Raw genomic sequence first — 18,584 nt, forward strand, 5'->3', positions numbered from 1 at the left:
AGAAACATTTTCAGTGAGAGATCCCGAGCTCACAATCACAGATGTTCCTCCTTCTAGACAGAATTCTTGTAACGGGCCTACGACTGAACTCTCTTTGCTGGATGGATACGTACAATTCTTAGACAAGTAATTACTTTCTAATTTACATCAAAATGGACAATTATGGAATACCTGTATCTTGAAGGGAGAAAGAAGCTGCAGTGCCAAGTATATAAAAATCACTCTAAGGGCCCGCCAATGTGGCTCAATGGTTGAGTGGAGTGTCGACCTATGAACCAGGAGGTCATGGTTCGATTCCCAGTCAGGGCACATGCCCGGGTTGCGGGCTCGATCCCCAAGTGGGGGCTTGGAGGAGGCAGCCGATCAATTATTTTCTCTCATCACTGATGTTTCTATCTCTCCCACTCTGAAATCATTAAAAAATATATATATATATATTTTAAAAATCACTCTAAGAACATTTGCTATGCTCAATTTTCATGCTCTTTCATTTAGAAATTTTCTTCCCCCCACCATTTCTTTTTTCCCTCTTTAGATAAAAGAGGCCAATCCAAGCTTACAAAAATATTCCCTTAAACATTCATTCCTAGCAGACAATGTTGAGGAACATCTCTGCACAAATCAAATGCATTCCAGAATAGTGGTGGCTGACATGAAACAACACACCAGGGCTGCTGAAAGCAGGTGATGATGGTTTTGACATTCCCACACCTAGACCCAAAAAAAGGAAAAAGAAGAAAGCCTATTCACTCCCATCTCCCTGCAGGCACCCTTCCAACTCGCCCATTCACTCCCACAAGAGATCTGAAGAAAGGCTCTCAATCCCTGGGAAACATTCATGCTCAGACAACAAGTTCGTGGACCAGATCAGAGGCAGCAGGGAAAGGTCCCTTTGCTTCTTCAAATCTATCAAAATCTGCCTGATCGAGATTCATAAAAACCAACCAACCAAGCAAGGAAACAATAACAAATACCTCTCCATGAGCTTGTTTCATCTTTCATGAATTTTTATGTTTTTATGCTTCCATCTCAATCATTGTTCTGATGTATGAATTCCACTGACTGGCTACACCTCATTGCTACTCCTGCTGTTCCATATCGGCCAGTGCTGAAGGTGAACCCATCATCATCATCATCATCACCACCACCACCACCACCACCACCACCACCACCACCACCACCAGCCAAGTGGAGGGGTCACAAAGAACACCAGAAATGTGGGGTATTCTCCACTGTGATTTATATTGAAGAAATTACGCTCAATCCACTGTCTTGAGTTGTGCATGGCATTAACACTATAAAATTCATGCCTTCAATCTCTTCACGCACTTTCTTCCTTCACTACACAGAACTCTTACGTTTCCAGAAAAAAAATGATATAGAAAGCATAAGCCTTTGCCACTTCTTTCCAAAGCTGATGAATCTACCTTATTTTCCTCTTATTATTTTTCTTTCTCCCTTTCTTCCTTCCTTCCCTCCCGTGCTTCCTTTCATGTGCTTCAATTTGTTAATTAACGGAAATTCAGAAGGGGAGTTTTTCCCAAGTGTTTTTATATCCCTACAGTAGCATTCTCACTGCTTCTTTTTTTCCCTTTTTCTTTTTGCATTTAGTATGCAGGTTGGAGCTAGCTAACTAAAACAAGGTAATACTGTGAAATGATCTGTAATTCAGTCATTCATATGTCCAACAAAAATGTATAGAGCCTCTCCTACTAAACAGACACAGACAGTAGCTGAGGATTTTAAAATATTTAAAATACTGTACTAGTTTCCCAGGGCTTCCATAACAAACCACCACCAACTAGACAACGTAAAACAGCACAAGTGCATTCTTTCACGGTGCTGGAGGCCAGAAGTCTGAAATCAAGGTGAAAAGCTCCCTCTGAAGACCCTGGAGAAAGATCCTCCCGTTTCTCCACCCACTGTGGTCCCAGGAGTTCTCTTTCCCCCTCATCTTTACATGGTCTGCTGCAAAGGACTTAAGGCCCATTGTAATCCAGTATGACTTCACCTTAATTTAACTATTACATCTGCAAAGACTCTATTTCCAGGTAAGGTCACAGTCCGAGGTTCCCGGTGAGCATGAATTTGGGGGTAGGTATCAGGCTGGTGCAGATACCCACTGAACTGTTCTCCTTAGGATACTCCCACACATTTACTCACACTTTGCTTTGGTTTGTTAACTTGTCTCCCTAGAATCTGACATAGTGTCCTTCATAAAAATCTTTGCTAGTTAAAACTTACAAAGGAGGGTAGCTCAGCCTCCAGTGGCCCACCTGACATACTTTCATGACGGAGGACCATTAAGGGACGACTAAGGAGCTAGATGTGTCACTGAGACACTAAAATGAATTTTGTCCCATCAAGTACCTCCGTTTACAACGATTGGTTAATAAGGAGAATAGCTCCCAAAGTGCCCATGTGTAGAGTTGTCCATTCATTTAATGTAACTAAGAATCGCAGAATTCTTATATTTTAGAACTAGATACACGTTTTGAGATAAAATAGGCTATCATTTTACAGATGAGATGAATCAGAGGAAATGCACATGTTCATTAGCTAATTAAGGGCAGAATCAATACAACACAAGTTCCCCATCCTTGCTCAGTGTTCAAAGCAGACATTTCATGCTTATTAATATAAATAATTTTCATTATGACTTTTCCACCTGGACACACTTCAGCTTGGACTCCCCTAGAGAACTTACAATATGACTGCATTACTAGCGTCTCTGAAACCCACGCACAGGCAGACGCTTCTCTTTCTGTAACGCTGCTTATCTTCCTCTGCTCCATGAGGAGTCCGTCTTCACATCAGTACCAATTCTAGAGGTAAAGAATATTGAGCTTTTCATAATACCGCCATCCAAAGTTCCCCTAATCGTAACTATGGATGCCACATGTTCACTTAGACATGATAAAAAGCAATTTTAAATTATAAACCTTAAACAACATAAAACTTTTCCCCAGTAAAAAGAACAAACAAAAAAATATGCCTGCTTCTTTATTCGTGCACCATGAAGCTTCTTCTTTATTCACTTCAATTCTGCATTCACACCAAAGTGCTGCAATAAAATATCTGTACACTACCTCTGTTACAAATATAGATAATATTTAAAGTGACTTTATATATTCTAATGTAGGAGTTTCACGCTCTAAAATGGGAATGAACACATGATAACTCCTCACCAGTTGTCTCAATAAACAGCTCCATCTGTTTCCTTAGTCTGAAACCATTGTATTATAAGATGTTAATATAAAGCAATGGGGTAAAGTTATGTTAATCCCCTTTAATTTTTCTATCGATTTTCTAATGGCATACAACCAAAATAATTACGAACACATTGCTTTCTTCTCTCTCATTAAGATGATACGAACTGAAAAGCAACTGCAGAGTGCGCGAACATGTTTTTAGTGTTGCATCCGTTAGAGCCAGCGCTGAGGTGCTGAGCGCCTTCGATGTTCCTCCACAGTTAGCACAGCTGCTTTCAAGAGAAATGACAGTCAGTGCGGGGCGGCATCCTCCTCTCACTTGTGGAATCACAGGAACGTTTTATAACAGGTCGGAAATGAAAACGACCACGGAGATGTGCCTCAAATGTTTTCTTTACAAACTTGGGGACACTGCTTTAGACATTTGCTCTTTCCTCCATCTCAGAAACCCACTTTCAGAGGGAGCAATATATGTGTATATTAAAGGTGGGAGATGCAATTTTTTATAATATTCAAATATCTTAAATCCTGAGTTTTTTTTTACATTTTAATAGAAAAAAACTGATTTATTTTTTATTTAGTAATAGGGAGAGGGGTAGATTGACAAAACGAGGCGTTTTTACAAAACTTGACATTTCCTTCTTTATTTTATATTTTCACTTTCACCTTGACTAAAGCCATTTCTCATGGTTAGCTTTAGAATTATTTTTTTTCTTCCTCTACTAACCAGTGTAGCATGTAGTAATTCTTGCCCGTGTCACTATACAATGTCAGGTGTCTTCAGGAAGAAAGAATGATTTCACTATGCAAATCGTCCTACCTTTGAGCTTACGGTCACCATAGGTAAGGAGGGAGGGAAACATGAGGCTAGGCTGTCAGTGAGAAAATCACTGGCACGTGCGAGTGACACACGTAAATGGCGCCTTCCCTACAGCCTGGAAGAGCACGAGGAGAGGAACACAGCGTGGGAAGGGCACCCGCAGGGCCAGTCCTGTTCTCCCCGCAGGGTGGGATGGGAGCGAGGGGTTGCGTTGGCTCAATTCTGGCGGCCGCTTCAGGAGAGAACCGTCAGGGTGACCGTGCCTTTCGTCCGCTTCAGGATGGCCACGGCTTCTTCGTGGGTCACCCCTTCCAGACTCTGCCCGTTGACGGCGATGATCTGATCACCCCTTTTCAGACGCCCATCTTCGGAGGCTGCTCCCTGCAGATGTAAAGTAGGCTTGTTGACTTCTCAAAAAATGCTGCCCCACAGGCTTACAACAGAACAAGACCTGGGCAAGAACATAAGTGGACCTGCAGGTCCCCCCGGCTCTCCGAGCTCCTGGGGCACTCCACAGCCCCTCAGCAAACATGAACATACACAAAGGAGACCTTTCTCCTAAATGGTTCTAGCAATGAAATTCCTATTTGAGAGAGAATTTAGCAGTCAATAGATTGGCTGAATGGTTGGTTTGGCTCTTCAGCATAGCAGGCAGGAACCCAAATTAATAAAGAGTATTGGGGAATTTGCCTAGTAGAAATGATTTCACAGAATCTAGGATTTTTTTTTTTTTTTTACCCTGCAGAAAGAAAACAAAGGATTAGGTGGGGACAAGAGCAGTTTTTAAAATAGGACAAGGGCATGAGGGCTGTGAAACCCAAAGGTTTGCAGAAGCATAAAGTCCAAGGGCAGGGCAAGGCACAAATCCTGCCAATTCTAACATAAATTCTCTCTGTGGTTTTAAAAAGGCAGCTCATGCTCGCTGGTTCTTTACTTCCCAAGGGGAGGTGGAGTGCTCATATTCTTTGTGGGCCCTAATGATTAAGACTAAACACAGACATTGCTGTTTAAAAAAGAACCACATCTGAAGGCATGCTTATGGGAGGCATTTATGCAATTAAATGTAAGATTAAAATACTGAGAAGTTAATGAGAATCCATAATGATGAAATTCTTAAAATATGTTCTAACTAGCATGCCTTAAATAAACTGCTCCCAGGCTGAGGAAAAGGACTGCGTGACTCTTCTATTCACTGGCAAAGATGTTTGTATTCTTGGACTTACCGGTGGCTTTTAAAAAATCTCATAAATTAAGTCTATGGCTTGATTGCCGTATATACAGCACTTTAAACTAGTTAAAATAATAATTTTTTTCCAAAATAACAGAATGAAACCTCCATTGGTAGGCACTTTATAGACCACAGCACTAATCTCAAGCCCCTGTCGCAAATCATTCCATAGGTTTGATAAAAGTGGTGTTCCTTTGCTGTGTAAAACCTTCAGATTCTAGATTTTCTCCTATAGGAAATTTTGTTCCAATTTTGTAGCTCCTCAGAAATGCCTTAACAACATATTAACAAATAATTATATGGGTTTAAATTATTTTAATACTTCACTGATGCCCCAGTAACTTTATTCTTTCTTAGTCTAAACATCATTAACAGAGAACAGATTTCTATATACTTACAACTATATACTAATGGTTTTTCTTTTAAAAAAATTAAATCCCTTAATTGCAAATTCTGATTTATTGCAGGTGACAGAGCTTCTGGATACTCTTCAAAATATTTTACTTATTATTTTTCCATTTTATTCAATTACATTAAACTGCAAAATGAATGCCCAATTAATCTGCATATCAATATTATATACTTCTCTGTTCCTGTTTTATATTTCACAACAAAAAAATGCCCAAAAAAGAAAAATGCCAGCATATTAGAGCATACATATTTAAAGTGCCCTATTTTCCAAAGACATTCAATCATATGCCACTTGTTTTCAAAAGAAAAAAATCAGGTGTTACTGTCTAATGGTCATTAGTATTTTCATGTATATTGTCAAGAATTCCCATGGAATTTCAGTTTGAGCCTATTTTCCTTAAAACATAACTAAACCTCAAATTGTACAAAAATATTTAATGATCCATTCCTGTAGGGAGTTCCAAAAGAAAATGATCAACTGCTAACCATTTGGCGTTACCTCAGGCCATAAACTAATAAGCCAGCTGCTGACCACAATTAATGCATGTTTAGTGGGGGGAGAGGGTGGTTAAAATTTGCAATCTTACCTTCGCAAATACTGTTTTAACGTAAATGGGTAAGTCTCCGTGAGGGCTGCCGTACCCTCCTACTATACTGAAGCCCAAGCCATCTGGTCCTCGGTCCAGTGTAATAGACTTGCACTGAGGAGGTCTATAGTAAAAGGAAGGAAAAAAGTGTTTGGATTCAAAGAATTTACATATTACTGTGCACCTGCAAGTTAAGGATTATCAAAAACTAGCATCATTCTCTGTGTTACTGATGGTGAGTACATTACGGGTGTTTTGGGCATGCTTCAATTATCAGTCAGTCTGTGCTGGGCTCAGCACTTTAAATTTACATAATCCAATGAAATTCTATTTAACACCCTAACTCTATTACTCATTATCAGTTCTCTTAAACTAACATATTCACAGCAGGTGCTCATTGCATGGAGAAGCTCATTCTTTTTCCAGTTTAGTTAAAGTGAGAGAGCTGCCCTAGCCCGTTTGGCTCAGTGGATAGAGCATTGGCCTGTGGACTGAAGGGTCACAGGTTCGATTCCAGTCAAGGGCACATGCCTGGGTCACAGGCTCGATCCCCAGTAGGGGGCGTGCAGGAGGCAACCGATCAATGATTCTCATCATTGATGTTTCTATTGCTCTCTCCCTTTCCCTTCCTCTCTAAAATCAATAAAAATATATAAAATAAAATAAAATGAGAGGGCTAAAGTGTAGAGGACCATCTTGGAATAAGTCATAAACACCAGTATTCCCAAGCTCGGAGAGAAAAATCAATGATCAATAATGTAAAAGCTGAATCAAATTAATTAAAAGCTAGAGGCCCGATGCACGAAGATTTATGCAAGAATGGGCCTTCCTTCCCCTGGCTGCCGGCACCACCTTTGCTCCAGCCAGAGCCGCCTTTCCGCCTTCGCTCCAGCCCGGAGCCGCCTTTCTGCCTTTGCTCCAACCCGGAGCTGCCTTTCCGCCTTCCCATGCTGCCCAGAGGCCCAGAGCATCCTGCCCCTGCCGCTAGGTGCCTGTGTATGCAGATTAACCTGCCATCTTTGTTGGGTTAATTTGCATACTCACTCTTGATTGGCTGGTGGGCGTCACGGAGGTACAGTCAATTTGCATCTTTCTCTTTTATTAGTATAGATGCTAATATGCTCCTCTCTTCTCCTCTCTCTATGTTCTAATTCTTTTGTCCTCAGGTGGTGAATAACTGAATTTTTTTTATCAAAAAGATGATTGAGTAGACAATGTCGGATTTTTTTAAAAGGACAGGTCTGGCTTGTTCCATGTCACACAGGGTAGTGACATCAAGACTAAAATGTACTCCCCAAAAACTCAGAGCTGACAATGTAAGATGCACAGTGACATGTCTATCTGTCTGTCTGTCTATCTATCTATCTACCTATCTATCTATCTTTGATAAAATAAATCCATGCCATAATTACTTAAAATTTTAGAAACACTTGATTTTTATATTTTATCCCTCATCTCCTTTTATTTCACCCTTATGTGAGCGGTAGGGACATACAGACCATAATATATGAGCTCACCCTAGATCATCCTGAAATATACTGCTTGATGTCAACCCAGTCAAAGGAAGACTGGAACTGGCAGGCTCCTGCTGGTGCCCTGTGACCACACTCACATCTCCGCCAGCCACCACCTGAGCAGAGGAGAAGGAGAAAAACACAAGTTCATGTGGCGAAGGATCAGCAATCTTTCTTCAAAAGCAGCATTTGGACTAAAACATGTATTTTACTGTATACTTAATCATTTGTTAATATAATATAAAGCCAAAGAGAAAGAAATTTCACAAGGTCCAGAGGCCTCTTTCATGAACAATAAAAATATTTTACTACTTCAATTCTATCAAGATCTTTGATGGTTTCAAACATGCTATCACATGCAATTAATTTTTAAAGATCTTTAGATTATAAGCCACCTACACCATTCTGGCAATTGACCATTTACTGCTAAGACCTTGCATTTTTCCCCCTTGGATATAATGTGTGAAACAACAAATGCATCAGGATAAATGTGACAGAATGTATTTCCAACCTACTCTCTTAGAACTCTCAATGTAATCATTTATGGTCAAGGGAAATGGTGAATGGAATAAGAACAGGAGATTTAAGCGTTTTTACTGGTTTAACATGAAAGCTCATGTGTCCTCACGCTCCCTGTATTCTGAGTCGTGTTTGGGAGAAACATCTTACCTGCATTTCAATGGAGCCGGAAGCGTTTTTCAGTAAGTTAACTGCTTGGGTGTGAGTCATCCCCTCAGTGGAAGTGCCACCAATGGTGACAATCCTATCCCCAACCTGCAGGGAGAGAAAGAAACAGCCATCTGCAAAAGCAGCCACGGAGAGAGGGACACCGAGGCCTGAGCAATCCTCTCCTTCCCTACCCTACACACACACACACACACACACACACACACACACACACACACACACACACACACTGCTATCAGCAATGGGAATCTACCCAAAGAAACCGCTAATTCCAAGCAGCTGTAACCATAAGACAAAGTTACACATGATGACTGAGTGCTATAGTCTCCAGGGGGGAGGGGGAAAATCACTCTTCTCTTTGTTTCTCCTGGGTAAGACATTGCTTCCTATTAAAGAAAAAAGAAGATATCTGATGCTCTTTGGAAACCAGAATTTCTCCGGACATTATTATTATACACATTGCACACGACTATATAAGTCAGGGGTGGGCAAACTATGACCCAAAGGCCACGTCTGACCCACTGCTTATTTTGGTGAACTAAGTCTGCTATACTTACCTGGGTGCACTCATGGGGCAGAGCTAAGCAGTTGTAACAGACCCTCATGTCCACAAGCCCTAAAAGGGTCACTGGCCCATTACAGAAGGGTTTTCTGACCCTTATGCTGCATGTAACAATCAATTTTTAAGTGTCGTTCATATATTTAGATATCAAAGGAGACTGGACCACCCCCCATTTAGACATTATTTAAACTCAGAGGTGGCTATGTTTCGAGACCATTTTGACACGAGGCCACACAGATTTTACTTTATAGACATGAATGGAATATTCAAGTGATTTCACAACTGAACAGTTTGCATAAATTCCATCATAGTGCTCTACGTTTGGATAATCCCTCAACTTTGAAGCAAGTTTTGTACAGTTTGACAATTTATGTCACGTTTACAGGAGGCTTGCAGTTTGTGACTTCTTGAAACACAAGAGTATATTCTGGTATTATTATTTCTGAATTATTGTATTATGCATTTTTATTACAACAGTAAACCTACTTTTGTCCATGCTTGTATATTGAACTTTTGCAAAACTGATAATCCAATGCAACATGAATGATCATTTTCAACTTCATAAAGTTAAATCAGCACTTAAACAATGAAATGTGTAAGGAAAACATTTTCACCTCATACTGGTATTCTGAAACACTCCCTGTTTTCTTTTAACTTCTTCTACAGTTTCAAGCAAGTAAAAAATTTAAGAGACAACAGTAAATCTTCTCATTTACTTTGCTTGCAAATTTGCATACAATAGCAAATTCTCCTTTCTTTTACTTTTCTGCATCTTTTACTCAAAGCAAGCCCTGCTGTGGTTGGATTTGCGGATTTAAAAGCAGATACAGACATTTAAAACTTCCTGCAACCGGTGGCAGATTCAAAAGGTTTATCAAAACTTTGGCCAAATTTGCAAAGGCGACCAAGGCCATTAGTTCAACTTACTCTGAGTTTCTGGGTCTGAGCTGCCACCCCATTCGGGTGCATCATTGCAATAAATATAGGAACGTCACCAAGTGGGCTGCCCACTCCTCCAGCAATGCTGATTCCCAGTGAATCAGTAGGCCCCTGCCATGGAATAGAGAGAGTATTTTGGTCAATATAATATTTTTAATTGACTTTTGATTTCTTTGGCACAATATTCTATAGTTAACTGATCCTCTAGGTGTAAGGGTGAAAAATGAAGCTCAAAAAAATTGCATTACTTTATTTGACACAGGTCCTTAGTGTGATTTAGTTAGGGAAATAAGCATCTGCGAAAGAAATCATACTTGAGCAGTGAAAATCATGTCGTGAACTGACAAAGAGTAGGTAAGCTGATGAAGTGTTTTCCAACCAGAGAGATCTGTGTTCAAAGCCAGGAACCCCCAGTTACAGACACTGGGACCTGGAACAAGTCCACTCCTCTCAATGAATACTAGACATTCACTCACAAAGCGCTGCAGTGCACATTAAAGGAGAGGGTGACGGGAGGCACAGAGCGTCTACAAGCGTGTTCAGCACACAGAAAAGGCTCAATAAATTGTGGCTGCTTTTATCTTCTCTCTGGTGCACGGCTGTCAAGGGAATCTGTTTCTGGAAATAGGAACTATCTGCTGAAGGCAACGGCCTGCTCATCAGTGTGAGGTCGGGGCTGCGCTGATGCCGTTCCTGACAATACAGCATGTGCCAACAATGACTTTTCAAACAAGGAACTATAATGAGAAAATTCAGCAAAGACTGACTGAGCTATTTCTCCTGTGTGTCGTACGTAACTTTCAGCCGGATAAAAAGTAAGGTAGCTTCTAGGAAAACACCTATGCAGGTGTCTGTGAAGTCAACAGGGTTTGCACTGTTTTCTTCCCCCCACAAACCCCCGCATTACCTTTTTTATTTCAACTGTTCTTAATCCCTGTATTTCTGATGCCACTATAAAGGTGAAAAAGACAAAATATGGTTATTAAAGCATTTTTAAAATTCAGTCAATGTCTGGAGCTGGATGGGACTAAATGACACACCCTTATTTTTTTTTTTAAGGGCTCTGAAGTTGCTAGAAACCATGATTAAGTCTGTCTCACACGAGAACTCTTTATTCCTCCAGTTGGAAAAATGCACACACCGTCCCATTTCTTCCTTTTTATTTCAAGCATGAGTGATATAACTGAATAATCCCCTTTGAGTGAGACAAGGACAGAATGTGTTTTGGACAGAAAGACACATGTGCACAGCTGAGAGGAATAAAGTCATGGGTACATTAAAAAGAATTCACGGGCGGAAATGCCTAAGTTTCTAGAATATTAGTCATATTGCAAACAGAGAATGCCATATGGTTATTTTCTTCAATTTGAACAACTTTCAACCGATGCTCCAAGCCAAAACCCCTCTGCATCATGATTTCATGTAATTAAAACACAGGAGGATCACATTAATTTTCTCAATCAAAAATTTTGCAGTCCTCATGGAAAAAGAAGGCTTCTCTTAATGGCATCTTCTGATTAATCGGTGTTACATAAAACAGGGGACGGAAATAAAGATCCAACATACCAATAGGATCAGTAGGAAAAAAAATACAGAATGCGATTCTAATGTTTGGTATGTCTTGTAGGGTAAACATAAAACGGGAAAAGCTGCTGTAGGCATAACTTCACGTTGTTCTGAGCTTTTGCCAACACACATCTTTCCACCTGGAATAGTACGTGGAAAGATTTGGGGGAAAGAGAGCTCAGAGGTAAATTAAAGCAGGAAGGACAATCTGTCAAATTCAAACCAGTAAGTCATGCTTAAACATGTAACCAATCTTACATGCGTTCTTCTTTGAGCTACTTTCCAGCGACTCGGAGGCACTGGACCCAGACAGCGGGAAAGTGAAGGACGACAGGCTGCATTCGCTCATCTACACACGCAAAAACAGTTATCTTAGAGAGTGTGAAAGAACAATAGCCCCTCCACGCCACTTATTTCAGAATCCATTCTTTTAATGCATCTAGAGAGAAACACCTGTTAAGTAACACTGGCATTTGATAACTGGATGGGCATTTAAGCAGTTTCTACTGATTTTACATTCTTTTTAAGGAAGACTTTGAGTACTGACCTAAATAAATTGAAGCTAAAAAGATGGATGAAAAAGATTCCAGTCTACCTAAAGTTTTAGTGGATTTTCATAATCTCATTCAAGCTAATCCTCTAAATTTAAACTGATGCTGTACACAGATGCGGCTTAAAGACAGAATTGGAACCAGTCAACAGGAAACTGATGGTAGTCAGTGAGGGGTGAACAAGGGGTCTGCATGGACACGTTGACAAAAATGGGCTTCTATCATGAGAGGACAGGACTGAGGAGAGGGGCCTGACAGGAGACCTGACCTGTGGAACACCGTATTTTACATGTGCGAGGTGCATCTGCAGTTCACTTACCTGGGATTCTTTTCAGCTGAGTACTGATGGATCAATGTTAATTATAAAATACTTTAAAAACATATTACCTTGGTAGGCTTTCCTACATTAACTGGTTAACTTTTGAGATTATGGAAAAAAGAATCATGTCAGAAAATAAATTAAGTTCCTTAGAATACTTACACACTACTCAAGAGCTATACCTTGTTTAACTGTGCTTCAGCTCTTGTTCTTCTCTACCTCAAACTCTGTGCCTCACTGTGCCCAGCTGCGGAGAGCCAGGCCTGTGTCCACGACCCTGAACCAGCCCACAGGCAAGACCATCTTTGAGTTCCTTTTGGCGTGTGGCCTGCATTGCCCAGGTGCATCCCAGAGCTACCTACCTGGCTGCTCTGAGAGGGCCTCCTCTCTGAATGGAACGGTCCAGCTTTGATCCTTCCCACTTCCAAGGTCACTGTGCCTAGGGAACACTGGGGGAGCAGGGGGTTAATGGAAATGTTTAAATAAAGTGCTACAGTCACCTTTAGGAGCACTTTTTATTCTTTAAGACTAAGTTTCTAAAGGCATGTTCCTTTTGGAATTTCCATAGGCAAGGATACCTTCAATGCTCTGTAGAAAGACACTTTAAAAAAAATAGAATTAGTCAAAGTAGTAACAACAAGCAGCAACAGCCACACCAAATGTCTGTCTTATGACCTCATAATTTACATGGAGACTCATAATTTACACTGAGAACTGGGCAATTATCTCAGGAAACACACTGATTTAGATAGCCTAAATGAACTAAATAACTCAGGTCCTAAAAACAAAACAAACAATAAAGCAACTTGTTTTGCTCTTAATAGCCGAGATACTCAGATAAATGGCTGAACTCTTTATTGTTCCACTGTTCCTGAATAAACAATGCTTAAATTAGCCATGTTACCATAAACACAAAACAAGGACTGAAGACCATTTCCCTGTGGCCCTTTACGGGAAAGCATTACATCACAGGCTGCAAGAAATGCTCCACAGTCTCTGGTGTGGAAGCAGCACAAGCGGGTGTTGGGCTGCTGGGCTTTTGCAGTCAGACACAGTTTTAAATCAGACTATGTGATTTACTGGCTGTGAGACCTTAATAGATGTCTAGCTTGATAAGTCTCTATTCTACATTTTAAAAATGGAGACCATTCTAGATTGTTGTGATAGGATAACTTAGGACAGTGTCTAGCACAAATTAGTACTTCCATAGGTATTATCATGCTGCTTCTATGACAAGGGTTACAAGAGATGTTTTATTCATAAAAGTATTGATCACAAATCAAATTTTGAAAAGTCAAAACCTGACCTGCACTATTCATAAGTTGTTTTTCTGTTTGTTTGGTATTTTGGGGGGAGGGGCAGGAACTTATCAAACACTTCTTGAACCTACTTATATTTCCAGCTTATATAGCTGAAGGGGTTAACAAATTCCATGCATTAATTATTCAATGTGAGAAATTATACCTCTTTCATCTACTTGCAACTTATCTCATTTAAATGTCAAGGGAATCTATTATTATAAAAATGTTTTAGCCCTAGCCGATTTTGCTCAGTGGATAGAGGACTGGCCTGCAGACTGAAGGGTCCCAGGTTCGATTCCAGCCAAGGGCACATGCCCAGGTTGCAGGCTCGATCCCCAGTAGGGGGCATGCAGGAAGCAGCCAATCAATGATTCTCTCTTATCATTGATGTTTCTCTCTCTTTCTCCCTCTCCCTTCCTCTCTGAAATCAATAAAGAAATTTAAAATAAATGTTTAAGTCAAATTTTCTATTATAAAAGCAATTCATCTTCTATAGAAAATTTTGAAAATGAAGAAAAGAACCAAGGATTCCATAGTTCCAATAATCACCTCATAATTATTGTTAAAAGACTTATAAGATTTTATTTCACATAGATGTTTCTACACTGTAAATAAAATTTTGTTTCACCTTCTCTACTATGTGTTTTTTTTAATTAATATACTAGAGGCCCGATGCACAAAATTTGTGCAAGGGGCTCGGCCCTCGCAGCCCTGGCTTTATCCGAAGGTCATCCGGACGGTCATCCAGAATGTCGTCTGGATGGTCATTCGGCTGTTTGGTCTAATTAGCATATTAGCTCTTTATTATATAGGATTTTATTGATTTTTTACAGAGAGGAAGGGAGAGGGACAGAGAGCTAGAAACATCGATGAGAGAGAAACATCGATCAGCTGCCTCCTGCACACTCCCTACTAGGTATGTGCCTGCAACCAAGGTAAATGCCCTTGACCGGAATCGAACCTGGGACCCTTGCGTCCGCAGGCCGACGCTCTATTCACTGAGCCAAACCAGTCAGGGCCTCTACTATGTTTTTTTTTTCATGTTAATACAGTTATCCTGAATATGAATTTAAACAGATATGTTTGCCGTGCACCCTTGCCATAGTTTTGTCAACTGTATAGCTTCCAGTTTTTCTATTATTACCAATAACACTGCAACAAACCTCATGTGCATGAAGATTCTGTGCATTGAAGATTATTTGTTATGGAAATATAGTTCCTTATTTATCTCTTATTTGTGAGAACATTTTAAATAAAGAGGAGTCAGTACTTGTTGTACTGAGCTAGCTCAAGGTTAAATCCCCCTTCTTCTATATCATGGCACACAATTATTCTGGGCATTTGATTTTTACCTTTAGCAAAGCGGCAACAGCTTCCTGAGTGGCATTACGGACATCCTCTCCGTTCACCATCAGTATCTGGTCTCCCTGCATCAGTCTTCCATCAGCATCTGCAATTCCTCCTTTGACAATGTCTGATACAAAGACGCCAGTGTCATTTCTGCAAACATAATTTTTATTTTTAACATTACTTTTTCTCAACTGTAATGCAATGCTTATTTATTTATTTATTTATTTTTTAAATATATTTTATTGATTTTTTTACAGAGAGGAAGAGAGAGGGATAGAGAGTTAGAAACATCAATGATAGAGAGACATCGATCAGCTGCCTCTTGCACAACCCCTACTGGGGATGTGCCCACAACCAAGGTACATGCCCCTGACCGGAATCGAACCTGGGACCCTTCAGTCCGCAGGCCGACGCTCTATCCACTGAGCCAAACCGGTTTCGGCTGCAATGCTTATTTAATAAAAGGCTGAAATCTTTTAACTGAAAAATTTACTTTTTACAAGTTTTTTTTCTCTTCTCAAATCAACACTGAGGCAATATTAGAATTAATTTTTATGATAAATAATAGTTGATGTCTTATAATATATACTATATACTAGAGGCCTGGTGCACAAATTCGTGCACGGGTGGGGTCCCTTGGCCTGGCTGGAGATGAGGGCCAATTGGGGGGGGGGTGGCCGGCCGGCTGGGGGGAGGGACTGCGGGAGGTTGAAGGTAGGGGGAAGGGACCGTGGAGGGTTGGCTGGACGGTGGGATGAGGGACCACAAGAAGTTGGCCGGCCGGGGGGAGGTACTGAGGGAGGTTGGTCAGCTGTGGGAGGTTGGCTGTGGGAGCACACTTACCACCAGGGGGAAGCTCCTGCATTGAGCATCTGTCCCCCTGGTGGTCAGTGTGCGTCATAGCAACCGGTTGACTGGTCATTTGGTCGCTTAGGCTTTTATATATATATAGATTTCATAGATTAAATATGTCTTGCATAAACATATTTATTCAACAACTATATACTATGTGTAGAAGTGGCTACTACAATACTCATTGTATGGGTCACACAGCTACCAAATGGCAAAATATAAGATGTAAGAGTTAGTCCTTGGGTACGAAATCTATTATTCTTTCTACACCATAATGAAGCTTTAAACAGATGTAGACCTGTGCCTATAAAAATATACTGCTGTTATCATCATTAACGTTATTAAAAATGAAAAACAATTGTGTATCTCAAACTAAGACCATTTGTTACTCCAAACTTAAGTACCCCTGCTGTGCTGCCTTTTATTTTAAATCATTATAGATCTAACTTCCAATCAAGAGAGATTTATAAAAAATGAACAAATACTAACCTATTCCAATATTTCATTAAAAAAACTATAAATAAACCAACAACTTCTTGTTGAGATGCAAAGGCAACTGAAAGGTGAATTGCACCACTTGCTCTTGCCAAGGTCTTGGCCTCAAGCCATTTCACCATCTGATCGTCTGCTCCTTTCCCATCTTCAGAATAAAGGTGTTGGAACTTACTGTCCTATATATTTGTTAATATTTCTTATATATAAATATTTAAATAAATTTGGTACTGAATTTATGTATATGCACCAATCTACCACCATAGCCTCTAAAGCTACTATCTGTTCCCTTTTGATGGCATGCTCTTGTTCATGCTGATCCTCTCCCTGGAATATCCTCCATTCCCTTTCAGAAACCAACTATCATTTACTTCTAGCTTCAGCTCAGGCACCTCTTTCTAAAGAAGTTTCCTAATCTACTTCCCTTAAATAGAGTCATTTGGTTCATTTCGCCTTTGCTTCCATGGATCCCCACAATGCATTTCTGTATCTCATCAATAGATTTCTTTGTTGCAAGAATGTATTTAATTCTCACTTACCAAACTGTGAGTTTTCTGAGGTTAGGTACCATGTCTTACTTAACTCTGTTCTCCATAATCTAATATATTTCCCAGCACATAGCAGGTACTCAAAAGTAACAAATAGCTTTTTGTTGGGTACTTTCAAAAGCCCTCAAAATACTCACTGAAAAAGTTCAAAACCAATGTCTTTGGATGTTCCACACTTACAGAACACCAGCTGTTGATAAAGAGGCTAATACTGTTAGTTCTCTTTAAAATACCTTAGATTGCATCATTTCTGAAAGGTCTACTATGTTTGCCCTTCTCTCACCTTTTACCAACAATACTTAATCCCAGGCCTTTGCCTGGCTTCTTCTGCAGCTCAATGGTGAGCGTGTCACACACGTCCTCCTCTTTGTATGGGGCCTCATCTCTGTAGAGTGTCAGGCGCACTCTTTGTGGCGTCTGTCTCAGGACATTTATTGCTTCATCATGTGTGGCCTTTCTCAAGTCAATGCCATTCACCTGTACATAAATGGGACATGGTCTCTGAGGAACTCACTGAGTTAAGGAAAATTAAGGAAGAGGGGGAAGAGGAGAGCAGGGAGGAAAAGGCGTAGAGGGGAAGTGAGGGGGGAAAGGGAGGAAGGAAAAGAGAAACAGACGCACAAAGACCACCCTCCCCAGAGTAGCCTTTTCCTTGTTAACTGTAAAGGTCAAACACACAGCATCTGTACCTCTAAAATCTGATCTCCAGCCCACAGTCTTCCATCTTTACATGCTGCTCCTTCCTCATACACTTCATGGATAATAATGGCACCCTAAGGACCCAGACAAGACACACCCATGTTTCATCCCATTTTCCCTAGGGATGGTGAGCAGAAATGGGGTCAAGACACACTGCATTTTTACAGACAGTGATAAGGGTTACACACTCACTGGGTCCATATGTGAGTCACACATCAAAATTCAAAGAAAAGTATAACAACATTTTTGCTAAAAAGGCTCAAAGAAGATTAAACTTCTAATGATTGGGAGGCTTAAAGAAAAAATGGTTAAATATATAAATCACACACACACATATATAATAGATATACATCATTTTTCCTATCCACACATGCAATGATTCGATTTCCCAAGCATTTCTGGCATTTAGAAAAATTTGCCTAGCCCTGGCCAGGTGGCTCAGTTGGTTGGGCATTGTCTCGTATATCAACAGTGTTCTGGGTTCGATTCCTGGTCAGGGCATATACCTAATGTAGCAGTTTCGATCCCAAGTTGGGGAGTGTATGGGAGGCAACCAATTGATGTTTCTCTCTCACATCTATGTCTCTCTCTCCCTTCTTCTCCTACTAAAATCAATAAAAAAAGGCATATCCTCAGGTGAGGATTTAAATAAGTAAAAGAAAAAAGAAAAATGTGCTTATGAATAATGCATAGATTCCTCTCAGTATGTGTCTAACCCAACCATGTCCAGTAAAAAGTAAGTGAAAATACAGCAAGGACTGGTGAGCTCACAGAAATATTTTGAACCTGAAGGTCACAACCACAAGCATAACAGAATCTCACTCAGTCAGACTGGCCTACTCAAAATAAAAACCCCAATCCCCACCCAATTAAATATTTTCCCTACAAATGAAAATAACAAGGAATGATACATTTTCTAAGCCTTTATATGTAATTTAATAAAACT

The 18,584-nt window shown here is 40.2% G+C and overlaps 1 protein-coding gene across 7 annotated transcripts in view; it reads right to left on the bottom strand.

Annotated features, from left to right (window-relative positions):
* Positions 1–3,391: 3,391 nt before the first annotated feature.
* Positions 3,392–18,584, bottom strand: part of MPDZ (multiple PDZ domain crumbs cell polarity complex component) — a 179,160-nt gene continuing 163,967 nt past the window's right edge. For all 7 annotated transcript variants that reach the window (XM_079790095.1, XM_079790093.1, XM_079790094.1 and 4 more), the window contains 11 exons: positions 17,629–17,712; positions 17,223–17,416; positions 15,050–15,197; positions 12,759–12,845; positions 11,785–11,875; positions 10,868–10,911; positions 9,949–10,071; positions 8,442–8,546; positions 7,776–7,888; positions 6,259–6,382; positions 3,392–4,413 (listed from right to left, as the gene is read on the bottom strand). In XM_079790095.1, the coding sequence (XP_079646221.1) occupies positions 4,267–4,413; positions 6,259–6,382; positions 7,776–7,888; positions 8,442–8,546; positions 9,949–10,071; positions 10,868–10,911; positions 11,785–11,875; positions 12,759–12,845; positions 15,050–15,197; positions 17,223–17,416; positions 17,629–17,712 (1,260 nt within the window). In that variant the 3' untranslated portion in view covers positions 3,392–4,266. The remainder of the gene's footprint in view (positions 4,414–6,258; positions 6,383–7,775; positions 7,889–8,441; positions 8,547–9,948; positions 10,072–10,867; positions 10,912–11,784; positions 11,876–12,758; positions 12,846–15,049; positions 15,198–17,222; positions 17,417–17,628; positions 17,713–18,584) is intronic.

This window comes from Cnephaeus nilssonii (assembly GCF_951640355.1).
Source record: "Cnephaeus nilssonii genome assembly, chromosome: 14".
Lineage (NCBI taxonomy): Eukaryota > Metazoa > Chordata > Mammalia > Chiroptera > Vespertilionidae > Cnephaeus > Cnephaeus nilssonii.